Source organism: Phacochoerus africanus, chromosome 8 (assembly GCF_016906955.1).
Source record: "Phacochoerus africanus isolate WHEZ1 chromosome 8, ROS_Pafr_v1, whole genome shotgun sequence".
Lineage (NCBI taxonomy): Eukaryota > Metazoa > Chordata > Mammalia > Artiodactyla > Suidae > Phacochoerus > Phacochoerus africanus.
Genome location: NC_062551.1, coordinates 18,296,591 through 18,309,657, shown reverse-complemented (window position 1 = coordinate 18,309,657; position 13,067 = coordinate 18,296,591). Strand labels below are relative to the sequence as shown.

Sequence of the window (13,067 nt, the reverse complement as noted above, 5' to 3'; positions counted from 1 at the left end):
AGGCTTCTGTAGTATACATCCTGTTCTGAATCTGGAATCACCCATTTCTTTAATCCTGCTTCTTTTTAGTGGGAAATGTTACATAGATGTCATAATCTGAGCATTAGAAATGCTCATTTCTACTGGGTTGATTTTTGGTTCTAGACCTTTTCAGTGGATAAAGCTAGAAAATGTATAAATTTTTTCAATGAGAAAATGTATCATGAATTCATAGTATTTAAGATTTATGAATATAGGCTCTTACTTAACTGTGATATTGGAGTTATATCTCTTCTCCCTCATGTTGAAAATCATGGTTGTAGCCACTATCAACATAACTATTGGCTTTATCTTATAGTACAACATACTATAATACAACATTTAAGGATAATACCAGTATTTAAGGTCAACAACATGATTGCCAACAGTGGTATGAGATTTTTTTTCCCCAGTGTTTTGTGTCATTAGAATGTATTCTAGTACAGAGTTTTGGTCAAATTACTGTATTTTAAAATTTGAAAAAATTCCTCACTTTGTGATTTTGCTACAGATGTGCTATACAGTTAAGTTCATTTGGTTTATTTTGCTTTCAGTCTTGGGGGATTGATTTTCTTTCCTTTTTGGTTTGATTTTATTACATATTTATTAAAACTTTTATGTAGTTCCAAAGTTGGCTCTATAAAACACATCCAGAAAAGTCTAACTCTCCTCTCCTGTCACCTCCATCCTATTCCCTCCCTTTCATTACAAATCACCACTAAAAATTTTAAATATATGCATACCTCCTCACATAGCATGTTAACTCATTTCCACCTTGCTTTTTGAACTTAAAAATCTATTTTGGATTTCACTCCAAGTAGCACAAAGAGATAGTGCTCGTTTGTTTTTACAGCTTCATAGTACTCCATTCTCCGAATGTTTATTCAGCCAGTTCCACACATTTGGATCACTTTTTGGCTATTATATTGCAGTGTATAACTATTACATAAATCTTTTCATATTTTTTCCAAAGTATCTTTCAATAAAAGTTTGAAAATGGGATTGCTGGGGAAAATGGTAAATGTGTACACAGTTTTGCAAGATTTTGCCAAATTCCTCTCCATAGGTGTCATATCATTTTGTATCAGTAACCTATGAGAGTGCCTGTTTCCCTTCAGTCTTGCTGATGGAGTATATTGGTAAACTCTTGGATATTTACCAGTTCAATGCCTGAGAAATGGTTTCATTGTAGTTCTAATTTATTTTCTTATGAGCAGTACTGAGCATCTTTTCATTGTTTTACAGGCCATTTGCATTTCTTTTCCTTTTTTTCTGTCTTTTTAGGGCCACACCCACAGCATATGGAGGTTCCAAGGCTAGGGGTCAAATTGGAGCTATAGCTTCCAGCCTACACTGCAGCCACATCAACATCACCTAGGTATATACAGTTTTTGCTTTTTCTTGCCAATTTTATGCCAGTACAGACGGCTCCCCCCACCTTTTTTTTCTCCCTGGCTTTTTTTTTTTTTTTTTTAAATGGTGCTGGCTTTAGGCATTTGACTGTACTGAACTGCAGAGAAGTGATCAGCAACCTCTGAATTCCTTTTTTTCCTGATTTATTTATGTTTCATTTAGAGACTGTCAGAGGTACATTGTTTTATTTTTTAAAAGTCAAGTTAGTTGATATATTTTCTGCATGTATATTATAAATTATATATGGTTTTTAGGTTTTTTTGTCTTTTATTTATTTATTTATTTATTTTTTTCGACTGCTCTGGTGGCATATGGAAGTTCCCAGGCTAGAGGTCAAATGGGAGTGATAGCCGCCGGCCTATACACCACAGCTCACGGATCCTTAACTTACTGTGCAGGGCCAGGGATCAAACCTGCATCCTCAAGGATCCTAGTCTGATTTGTTTCCAATGAGCCACAATGGGAACTCCTGCTTTTTAGGTTTTTACAGTTCAGTAAATTTGGGGAAATTTATACAGTTGTGCTGCTACTACCACAATCAAGTACAGTTTTGCTGCTACTACCACAATCAAGTACATCTCCTAACCTCCTGACAACAACCACTGATCTAATTTCTCTTCCTATAGTTTTACTTCCAAAAATGTCATATAAATGGAATCATACATTATATATAGCCTTTTGAGTCTGTTTTTTTTTTTTTTTTTTTTGCTTTTTTTGCTTTTTAGGGTCGTACCCATGGTATATGGAGGTTACCAGGCTAGGGGTCCAACTAGGGCTACAGCTGCCGGCCTACACCACAGCCACAGCAATGCCAGATCTAAGCCGCATCTGTGACTTAGACCACAACTCCAGATCCTTAACTCACTGAGCAAGGCCAGGGATCGAACCCACAACCTCATGGTTCCTGGTTGGATTGGTTTCCACTGCGCCAAGATGGGAACTCCAAGTCTGCTTTGTTTGACCTACCCTAATGCCTTTGAGAGTCATCCATATTGTCACTAGTTATGAGTAGTTCATTCCTTTTTATTGCTGAATAGAATTCTATTGTATAGATATCCATACTTTGTGTAACCTTCTACCAGTTAATGGACTTTTGGGTTATTTCCAGACTTTGGTAATTGAGAATAAAGCTCCTGTGAACATTTGTGTACAGGTTTTTTGCAGACATGTTTTCATTTCTTTTGGATAAATAGCTCATAATGCGATTGCTGGGTTGTATAGTAAGTGTATATGTAACTTTATAAGAAATTGCCAATATTAATCTGAATCCTGGGAGATAGCCTGAACCTTGCTCACTTTTCCCCACCCCTCATGTTGTTAGCATGGATAATTCTTGGTTCTTAAATTCAAACAAACCATGGATCAGTAACCAAGGAAGTCCTTGTCTTCCATTCATTTGGAAGAAGCAGAGTATTTGATGGAAAATTCTTAATGTTTTCAAAGCAAACTTTAGCGGTTACCCTGTTTTAATGGACAGTATAGCTAAAAATCTGATGTGTTCCTTTTTTAAAATTTTTTTTAATTGTATCTAAGAAGTTGGCAGGTCTTTTCATGTAAGCCCGCTGTTTTGAGTGGTGTTAAATCTATATTGATGTATACAGGAAAACAATGAAGAGTCGCTATATGGAACTTTATGACCTTAATAAAGACTTGCTAAATGGATATAAAATTCGCTGTAACAATCACACAGAGCTCTTGGGAAGCCTCAAAGCAGTAAATCAAGCGATTCAAAGAGCAGGTCGTCTGCGTGGTAAGTCTCTTTCTGTGGCATTGTATTCTGTCTGTAATTTGGGGATGAGAGTCATTGGCAATGGTGGTAGCTTCAGGAATCCATATCAGGGCTTGTATTTTTAAAGATAACTTTTACACTTAAGTTGGCACCACTCACTCGAGTTTCAGTCAGCCTCTTGTTTGGCTATAGTTAGGCTGCAGACTTCAGAGAAAAAGAACCACTTTCAGCTCCTTTCCTTAGATCTTGCTGCATCCTCTAAAGGTAAAGCTAGTGACATGTACCCAAGAGGAAAGCCTTAAATACTCCCATTGGGGGGGGGAAGACTGAAAATTAATGAGGGTAAGTATCCAACTTAAAATTTAGAAAAAGAACAACAGAATAAACCAGAGAGGCAGAACTATATTCCAGAGATTTATACTTGGAATCTGCTGTTTTGGGTCAAGGCTTTGACCTCCTTTTATGTTTTTTGTTTTGCTTTGTTTGACCAAGCCTGTGACATACGGAAGTTCCTGGGCCAGGGACCAAACCCAAGCCATAGCACTGACCTTAACTGCTAGGCTGAGTCCTTAACTTCCAGGCCACCAGGAAACTCCACGATTTCCTTTTAGAAATAATGGAAGGTGGCTAGGTGGCTATGAGCTAGGTGGCTATGAGCGCTCCGGTCCTTTTCTGTAAAACTGACTCGTGGTTTCTAGGTGTGAGATGGTCTCTATGCTTGGTTTGTGGTAAAGTCCCTCACTAAAGGCATCTTTTTTAGGGAGCGGTAAATAAGTTAAATTTGCATTGTCTATAACTTTTCTACTTTAGTTTTATGTTGTTTTATTAAAGATGGCCTCTGGTTTATAATTTCACTTTTACCAATTTCTTGCTCATACAGTTTTGATGTTTCTTCTCATACAGTTGGAAAACCAAAGAACCAGGTGATCAGTGCTTGTCGGGATGCCATTCGAAGCAACAACATCAACACGCTGTTCCGAATCATGCGAGTGGGGACAGCTTCTTCGTAGGAGAGGAGAGAATAGGTAACCAAGTTCCTCAAAAGGATTTTTCTTTAAACATCTAGGCTGGTTTGCTTTGGGTCACATCCTCGTGAACCCAAGGTGCTAGGAGTGAAAACAACCTTGGTGAGTTGTACAAGTGAAAAAAAGCATTTGTTTCTGAAAAGTGTCCCCAATTTATTTTTCTGTAAAAAGTCAGTAGTACTGTTGCCATATAATACTAGGTTTGTATGGAGATAACCGAATACTTTTGAAACATTATGGATTCAAAGTTGTTTTTCTGTATGTGTGTAAAATTGGTATGTAGATACGTCTTTTTTCTTGAAATTGTTACTGAATTTGTAATTAAAAATAGATTATCTACTTTTTCATTAAAATTTAAAAGTGCTGCACTTTGTGTTGACTGATTATAAAATCACCACCATATCAGAATTGCATAAAACCAATTGTATTACATGGAGAAAAACAAATGGCTATTCAATTTGTGTGTCCTTTTTAAAAAACCTTGCATTAATGTACTGAGTGTTTATTTGTCAAGGACTTACTTATAATAGGAATGTTCTAGACTTGGGACTGTGCTCAAAAGATGGACCAAATACATAAGAAAAGGTTTGGAATTTTCCAAGCTTAATGTGGAGCAGTGACAGTGAAGTCTAATGTAGTAATGGAGGTTTGGCTCAGAATAAGTATTTTGAGTTTTCTTCTTGTGTGACTTCCCTTTTCTCTGAAGAGCAGGAAGCTAAAACACAAATGTCTCCAATTTGTTTTCAGCTGGTGATGTCCAAGTTTGATTCAGCTTCCATTTCAGATGCAACCACATGAGACTTGAAATTTGAACTGGGAGAAATAGGATATTGGGCATGTATTTTTCCAGTGTGGATTATAGTGAATGTGATGTGGTTCCTTCCAGAGTCAGCCTCTCTGTCTCTGAGGCTTGCTGATTGAGCAGAAGTAGTTCGGGATAGTAGAAAAGGTGGCATGATATGAGACTTGGAAGCTAGAATGGCAGCTTCCTGATTTGGGGCACGTGAGGTTTCTTGAATGGAGCACAGTGATTTTGTTCTGGAACCAGTAACTGTAGCTGATGTAGCAGCTCCGATTAAGACAGTCCTATATTTATATACACAGTAAGGGGTGCCTCCTGAATTCACAAGCAGCTTCCTGATTTGGCAGGAGAAGCAGCTCCTTTGGCAGCCTGCTTCTGCAGTGTAGACTTGAGCATAGATTCTGGAATTGCATCCTACAGTTTTTTATTCAAGTACCTTAATAATTCTCTAAGCCATCTGGCATGCCGTAATCCTCTTATTCAAATTGTCTAGCAAGGAATCTGGTCTCTGCATCAGAATATTGACCAATATGAAACCTCAAAGAGAGTATACAGAACATGTAAAAGAATAGTTTTTTATGATTATATTTTAAAAAGTCAGATAATTGAGTTGAGAAATAACTGACTCTGATAACAGGTCTCCCATAGTGATTTCTCTCCTTTTTCACTCCCAGTTATTTTCTGCTCCCTTCTCTCCATGCTTCATGTGAGGCCTCACCATTCAGAGGACAGGTGAGAGTAGGTTGCATTTTAGCTGTAATATCTGTGAGGAAGTGTTCTCTTGAAATGCAGTACTTATCGTTAGTTTGCAGTGTTTAGTTCATCCTCAGTGTGGTGCAATAATCTTTAACTCTTTTTCGGCTATATCTTCAAGTGTACACTCTCTTTTCCTCTAATTAAACAAACAAAAATCCCTACTGCTAAACTTCCTTTTTGTCCTCATTCCCTTGTCTATCTGTTGAAAAATTGCATTTAAATCTTAAAAATTCAATTTATTTAACCTAAAAAAAACCAAAAAAGAGTTCTCCCTTTTCTCTTACCCATTCTTCTCCCTACTTCTTGAAACCACCAGTCTGTTCTCTATCTATGAGCCTGGTTTTATTTTTTGTTTTTAGATTATTTTTGGTTTTTATTTTTTGTTTTTTTATAAGAGAAATCATAATGGTATTTGTCTTTGTTTGACTTATTCTGCTTGGCATAATGCCCTCAAGGTCCATCCATGTCATTGCAAATGGCAGTTTTCTGTTTTTCTTTTTCTTTTTTTTCTTCTATGGCCACATCTGTGACATATGTAAGTTCCTGGGCTAGGGTTCAAATCGGAGCTGCAGCTGCAGGCAACACCTCGGCAACACCAGATCCGAGCTGCATCTGTAAACTGTGCTGTAGCTCTCAGCAACACCGGATCCTTAATCCACTGAACAAGACCAGGGATTGAACCTGCATACTCACGGACGCTATGTTGAGTTCTTAAGCAGCTGAGCCGCAAATGGAAACTCCCTCACACTTTCTTTATCCATTCATCCATCAATGGACACAGGTTCTTTCAATGTCTTGGCTATTTTCAGTAATGCTGCAGTGAATATAGGGGTGCAGATATCTTTTTGAATTAGTGTTTTTGTTTCCTTCAAATAAATACCCAGAAGTGGGATTGCTGGATACTATGGTAGTTCTATTTTTAATTTTTTGAGGAACCTCCATACTGTTCTCCATAGCAGTCACACCAATTTACATTCCCACCAACAGTGCATGAGGATTCCCTTTACTCCAGATTCTTGCCAACATTTATTAATGCTTGTTTTTTTTATAATAACTATTTTAATAGCTGTGATGTTTCATTTTGGTTTTGTTTTGCATTTCCCTGATGATTAATGATGTTGAACATCTTTTCATGTAGCTGTTGGCCAGCTCTGTCTTCTCTAGAAAAACATCCATTCAGATCTTTTGTGCGTGCCATCTTTTTAATCAATGGAAAGTGAGTGTAAGCACATTTGTATTAAGGGAGAGCCAATTTAGAATGACTTATTAGGTGGAGTAATGTTAGCTGCTGAAACAAATAGATCTCAAAATTCATGATGACTTCACTTACTTCTCATTTATGCTAGGATTTCTCTGTAGTTATTCAGGGACCCAGATTCCTTTAATCATCCTCTAGGGCAGCCTTTCTCAACCTGAGTTCTCTCGAAAAATAAGCTTCAGGAAAATGACCTGGATGATGATGTCCACACGCACTGCACACAGTGAAGACCTTAGGATATTGGAGCTTAATTCCCTCACTCGGAATTCCTCCTGAGAAGGGTTGTTTTCGGGCCTTGCAGTTATTTATATACAAGCCAGTAGAAAAGGAAAATCTTTTAAAAGCTGTAGTCTGAAACTAGCACATTATCATTTCCACTCACATTCCGATAGCTAATGCGGCTACACCCTACTGCCAAGCAGCCAGGAAACGTTATCCAGCTGTATGCCTGCAAGGCAAAGAAAGCTCATGTTTGTGCCAACAGCTAGCAGTTCCTTCCCTAAGAGTTAAAATTTCGCCTTAGGGTAGGTTTCAGGATTGGCTTTAGGACCAAAACCTTAGTTTCACATCTTAGAGCATTTAGAGTTCCCATCATGGCTCAACGAACCCAACTGGTATTCCTGAGGATGCAGTTTCTATCCCTGGCCTTGCTCAGTGGGTTAAGTATCTGGCAATGCTGTGAGCTATGGTATAGTTCTCAGACTTGGCTCAGGTCCTGCATCGCTGTGGCTGTGCGGGCTGCAGCTCTAATTCGACCCTTAGCCTGGGAACCTCCATATGCCATGGGTGTGGGCCCTAAAAAAGACAAAAAAGACATAGCATTTGTAAGTAGTTAGAGGAGAAGGCCTTTCCTCTCTGGTAAATTATTTTTCTTCCATTTCTGAAATGTGATCTTTAAGGAGTCCTAAACTTTGTGAGACTATGTACCTGTAATACCTTTGTTCTGCATTTTCAACCTGTAAGCTCAAAAGACCTCCACTTATACTGTATTTTCATTAATCTCTGAAGTAATAAGGTCTCTTATATCAGCTTCAGAGTGGAGGGGAGTGAAGTGCAGGGATTAATTACTTGCTAGTAGCCACAGAGCTACTGGCAAAACTCAAATCCCGCTGTGGAGTCTTTCTCTGTTTTAGCCATAGTCTAAATTAAACCTTTTGAGATCAAAATCTCTAATTGGTGTTTTTTTTTCTTTGTTTTTTCTTTTTAGGGCTTCTTTTGAGGCATATGGAAGTTCCCAGGCTAGGGGTCAAATTGGAGCTGCAGCTGCCAGCCTATACCACAGTCAGAGCCACATTCAGGCCAGATCCCAGCTGTGTCTTTGACCTACACTGCAGCTTGGGATCCTTTAACCCACTGAGCAAGGTCAGGGATCAAACCCACATCCTCATGGATACTAGTCAGATTCTTAACCCACTGAGCCACAATGGGAACTCCCGGTATTGGTTTTAAATGGTATGGCACTATTCATCTTTAGGGACCCTTAATAATCTCATTAAAGGTCATTCTGTTGTTCTTCCGCCCCAAAACTTCCTTCTTACACCTAAAAATATTCATGGACAAGGCTTGAAGGGGTCTACTTGCAGCAAGATATCTCCTTATAACCCTGATATTTAGATTACATATAGGTTATTTTCACATTAATTTGATCCTCTTTATACTAGTGTCTCTGAGCTCAGAGAGGCAGATTTTTTTCTGTAGGTGTCTACAGCTTGGTTAAGTCACAGTGGAGATTTGAAACTAAGTAGTCACTGCTTTTTCTGCTCTTTGAAACTATTCCCAAGTGAGTAAAGGCAGGACGAGATGAAAATGTGCCTCTGACACCTAACTACCCTTTTTATCCCCCTCGAGGTCATGTTCAGCCTAGGGAAGAGAGCAGGTGTTTGGTTATCAGCTTCTTCTCTGTTTTGTTGCCATCTTCTTCTATTCTGGTAGAATCTGAGTGCCTTCTAGAAGCTACAGCTTAGACACTTTTGTTGCTGAATTTCCTTGAAACTTTAAGTGAACACTCTGCCTTCATTTTAAAGCTCTTGAGGATTCTGGTATTTGGGAGAAAGCTTGTAGTCACTTTTAAAGCATTCCCTTTAAAGTCACCCCCTCTTACTCCCAGATTCAGTTATTCAGCATTTCAGAGAGAGTATGATTTTTTATTACTTTCCACCATGTCTGCCTGTTTAAATGTATCAAGGCTCAATTCAGATGCTCTCTCAGGAGACCTTTCCTTCCCCATGTCTGTTCTTTAACCCTTTTTACATTTTGTGTTTATGTAAATCTTAATCCTCTATTAAAGGAGAGCTGGGGCTGTATCTTAATCAGCTTCATCCTCCTTATGGTGCTGAGCCAGTGCCTGAAGCACAGAAAAGCACTGCTGCTCTCCATGGACATGCCTGTCCTGTGTAAGCCGGTCAGTCGCTTCAGGAATCAAAGAACTGGGAACTTTATGACTGTTATGCAGCCCTAGAGGTACTTTACAAGAAGGATCTTCAACATTATTAACATTTCAGACTTTATAATTAGCAGTTGCAGATGTGCCAGTGCACAGTCCTGTGATCACAAAAGTGAATTATCTTCAATTTAGTAGCCTCAAGCCACATGTGGGTGCGGAATAATAAATAGGTTAAGTGAAGTAAAGAAATGCATACATAAATACAGCACTTAAATGAATCCATACACCTCAGGTAATGACTTAAGGTCAAATGTCACATGGCTAAAACTCTTGATAGGTTCCACAGAGTCATGTTGGCAGTTTTTTTTTTCTTCGAGAGGCTGTCGTCTGGACCCAGACACCTTTTCTGGTCCACGCTGAGCTGGTAATTTTGGGTGTTTCTCATCAAGTATTATTTCCGTTATAGCTGACTCACAATGCTCAAGTCCTCTTTGACAGCCAAGGGAAGCAGACATAGGTATGTACATACTCTTTTTCCCACCTTATCCTTGATTTTGTTGCAAAAGTGACCAGATAAACTCCCCTGTACTATATGAGGATCTCACTGCTTACCCACTCCAGGTGTGAGATTTGGCCTCTATTACCCCTCAAATCCCAGTCCTTCCCACACACTGCATGTCAAATCTGGCAACCACACCTCTGTTTTCCAGTCCATGCCTTTCTTGTGGGTGGAGAGGTTCATTTGTGCCATTTGTTGGATTCCAGAGGGAAGGAGTACCCTGGGCTCTTGGTCCTTCTCTATCGCACTTAAGTGACTTAGCATGGGAGTTTCTGTTTTCAGCCATGTGGCTGTGAATGGCTTGAATTTGATCTTATTTTATAGCTGAGTAGTGTTCCATTGTGTATCTGTACCACATCAAACTAACCTGTCGATGGATGGACATTTTGCTTGCTTCCCAGTCTTGGTTGTGGTGAAGGGTGCTGAAATGAACATAGTGGGGCCTTTAACATTTGGAAAAGGACACCTTTGTCCTGGATACATGCCCAAGAGTGGGATCGCTGTGTACTACAGGGGTTCTTTATCTTTTTTCAGGTTTACCTCGATCTCTCTTGTCCAGAGTAGTGGTACCAATTGACATAAACACCCACACTGTGGGAGGGCACCCTATTCTCAACACCCTCTTCAGAAATTGTTGTATGGAGACTTACTAATCATGGCCATTCAAACAGGTGCTAGGTGGGACTTCAGAATAGTTTGGATATGTATGCATTTCTCTCCTAGTCGATGGTGATCATTTTTTATTTCGGGGGCTTATTGCACTCTGTATATCTGGTTTAGGGAAATGTCTATTCAAGACTTTTGCCCATTTTTCCCTTGGGTTGTTGGTTTTGTTTTGCAGTTGGGTAGTATCAGTCAGTGGTCGAGCTGGTAATTTTGAAATCTGGATCAAGTGCCTGTGTGTTGTGTATGGAAGGGGGTCAAACGGGGATATTTTGGTGAGTGGCTGCGCTCATCCCTGTGCGTTTTCTAAGAAGAGGTCTGCTGAACCACATCCTTTCCTTTCCATGGGAGTCTGTTGTGTTCTCTCTGTACACACGGTCTGAAGACCAGATCGGTAGCCGAATTCAGGTGATTTAAGGATGGTAGACTGGTATAAAGCAAGCGCTCACGGAGAGCCCACCTAGGTCCCTGGCTAAAATTTCTGTCTTTGCTCTGTGGAATTTCCTTTCTGCCTTTTGAAATTAGTCTGTTTTCAGTACAGTGCCAGAATATGAGGCCCAACCTAAACCAGCTCTGATCCCTTAATCAGGGTTGAATAGTATCATCAAGAATGCTCTCAGGGTTATCCCTCCTGGCCGCCTTGCTTATGAATCTCCATCTGACCCTTCTGTGGCTGTGGTAGAGTTGTGTTGGGAAATCAAACCCTGGCCAGACAACCAACCAAAGTCGGTTGTGGGCACCTTATAATTTTATGAAGTAAAATGGATATTGCAAAGATTGAGCTCAATGGATATAGAAATCAGTAAATACATGCCTACAGAGGACTTAAGGAAATGACTGATAAGGCAGTCATAAGAGTTCTCCTGGCACAACATCTCTGCTGGCAGAGGGGATTTAATACAAGCAGGGGATTGTACAGCAGTGGCGTGGATTCAATTCCTAGCCACACTGTATCTTCAAGCCACACATATGTGTAGAAAAATAAATATGTAGGTAAAATAAATAGATGAATATTAATAGAGAAATAAATTCGTACATCTCAGGTAATTACTTAAGGTCACATTTCACATGGCTAAAGACTTGACAGGTTTAGCGGAGTCAGGTTGCCTGTTTTTTCCTCAAGAGTCATTCATCTGAACCCAGATACCTTCTGTGGTCAACACTGAGCTGGAAATTTGGTGTATTTTTTCATCAATTATTATTTCCATTTTAGCTGATTGATCATGCCCAATTTCTCTTTGACTGCAAAATGAAGATGTATATACATATTCTTTTTTCTCACATTATCCTCGATTCTATTCCAAAAAATGTGACTAGATACACTCCCCCGTACTATATTTAAGAATCTCATTGCTTACCCACTCCAAGTGCAAGATTTTGCATCTATTACCCGCCCCCCCAAAACCCAGTCCTTCCCACACACTCCATGTCAAATCTGGCAAGCACACCTCTGTTTTCCAGTCCATGCCTTTCTTTTATGTAGAGGGCTTCATTTGTGCATTTGTTGGATTCCAGAGTGAAGGGATATCTTAGGCTATATGTCTTTCTATATCGCACTTACGTCACTTAGTATGGGAGTTTCTAGTTCTAGGTATATGGCTTCGAGTGGCTTTACTTTGTTTTTCTTTTTTATGGCTAAGTCATGTTAAATTGTGTATCTGTACATGATCTACCTAATGCAAGCATCTGTTGATGGATATTTTGTTTGGTTCCCTGTCTTAGCTGTAGTGAAGAGTCCTGAAATGAACATAGTGGGGCCTTTAACATTTGAAAAAGGACATCTTTGTTTCATATATATGCCCAAGAGTGGGATTGCTGTGTACTACAGTGGCTCTTTATCTTTTTCTTTTTTCTTTTTTCTTTTTTTTATTTACCTCGATCCTGTTGTCCAGAGCTATGGTACCAGATTACATGGAAATCCACACTTTTGGAGGGCACCCTCTTCTCAACACTTTCCTCTGGATTTGTTTATTGTAGACTTACTAATGCCATTTGGACAGGTTTCAGGTGGTACCTCAGAGTAGTTTGGATATGTATTTCTCTCCTTAGGAGTGATGCTGGTTTTTTTGTTTTTTTTTTTTTCCCCCAGTGCTTGTTGCCCTTTTTATATCTGGTTTAGGGAAATGTCTATTCAGGACATTTGTCGATTTTTCCATTGGGTTTTTGGTTTTGTTTTGCTGATGGGTGGTATCATTTGTCGAGGTGGTAATTTTGAAACCCCATCCTGACCTAGCTTTGGGATCTGGATCAAGTGCCTGTGGGTTTTGTATGGAAGGTGGTAAAACAGGGATATTTTGGTGAGCATCTGGCTTATCCCTTTGGGTTTTCTCAAAAGAGATCTGCTGAAACTCTATCCTTTCCTTTCCATGGGAGCCTCTTTTCTTGTCTCTATATGTGTTCTGAAGACAGGATCTGTAGCCAAATTCAGATGAATTAAGAAAGGTATATTGATATAAAGCAA

At 39.3% G+C, this 13,067-nt stretch overlaps 1 protein-coding gene across 1 annotated transcript in view; it reads left to right on the top strand.

The window, feature by feature from the left end:
* The window catches only part of BBS2 (Bardet-Biedl syndrome 2), a 33,629-nt gene extending 29,091 nt beyond the window's left edge, over window positions 1-4,538 (top strand). The window contains exons 16-17 of the mRNA XM_047791778.1: window positions 3,033-3,181; window positions 4,064-4,538. Coding sequence (XP_047647734.1) covers window positions 3,033-3,181; window positions 4,064-4,170 — 256 coding nt within the window. The 3' untranslated portion in view covers window positions 4,171-4,538. The remainder of the gene's footprint in view (window positions 1-3,032; window positions 3,182-4,063) is intronic.
* The last annotated feature ends 8,529 nt before the right edge of the window (window positions 4,539-13,067 follow it).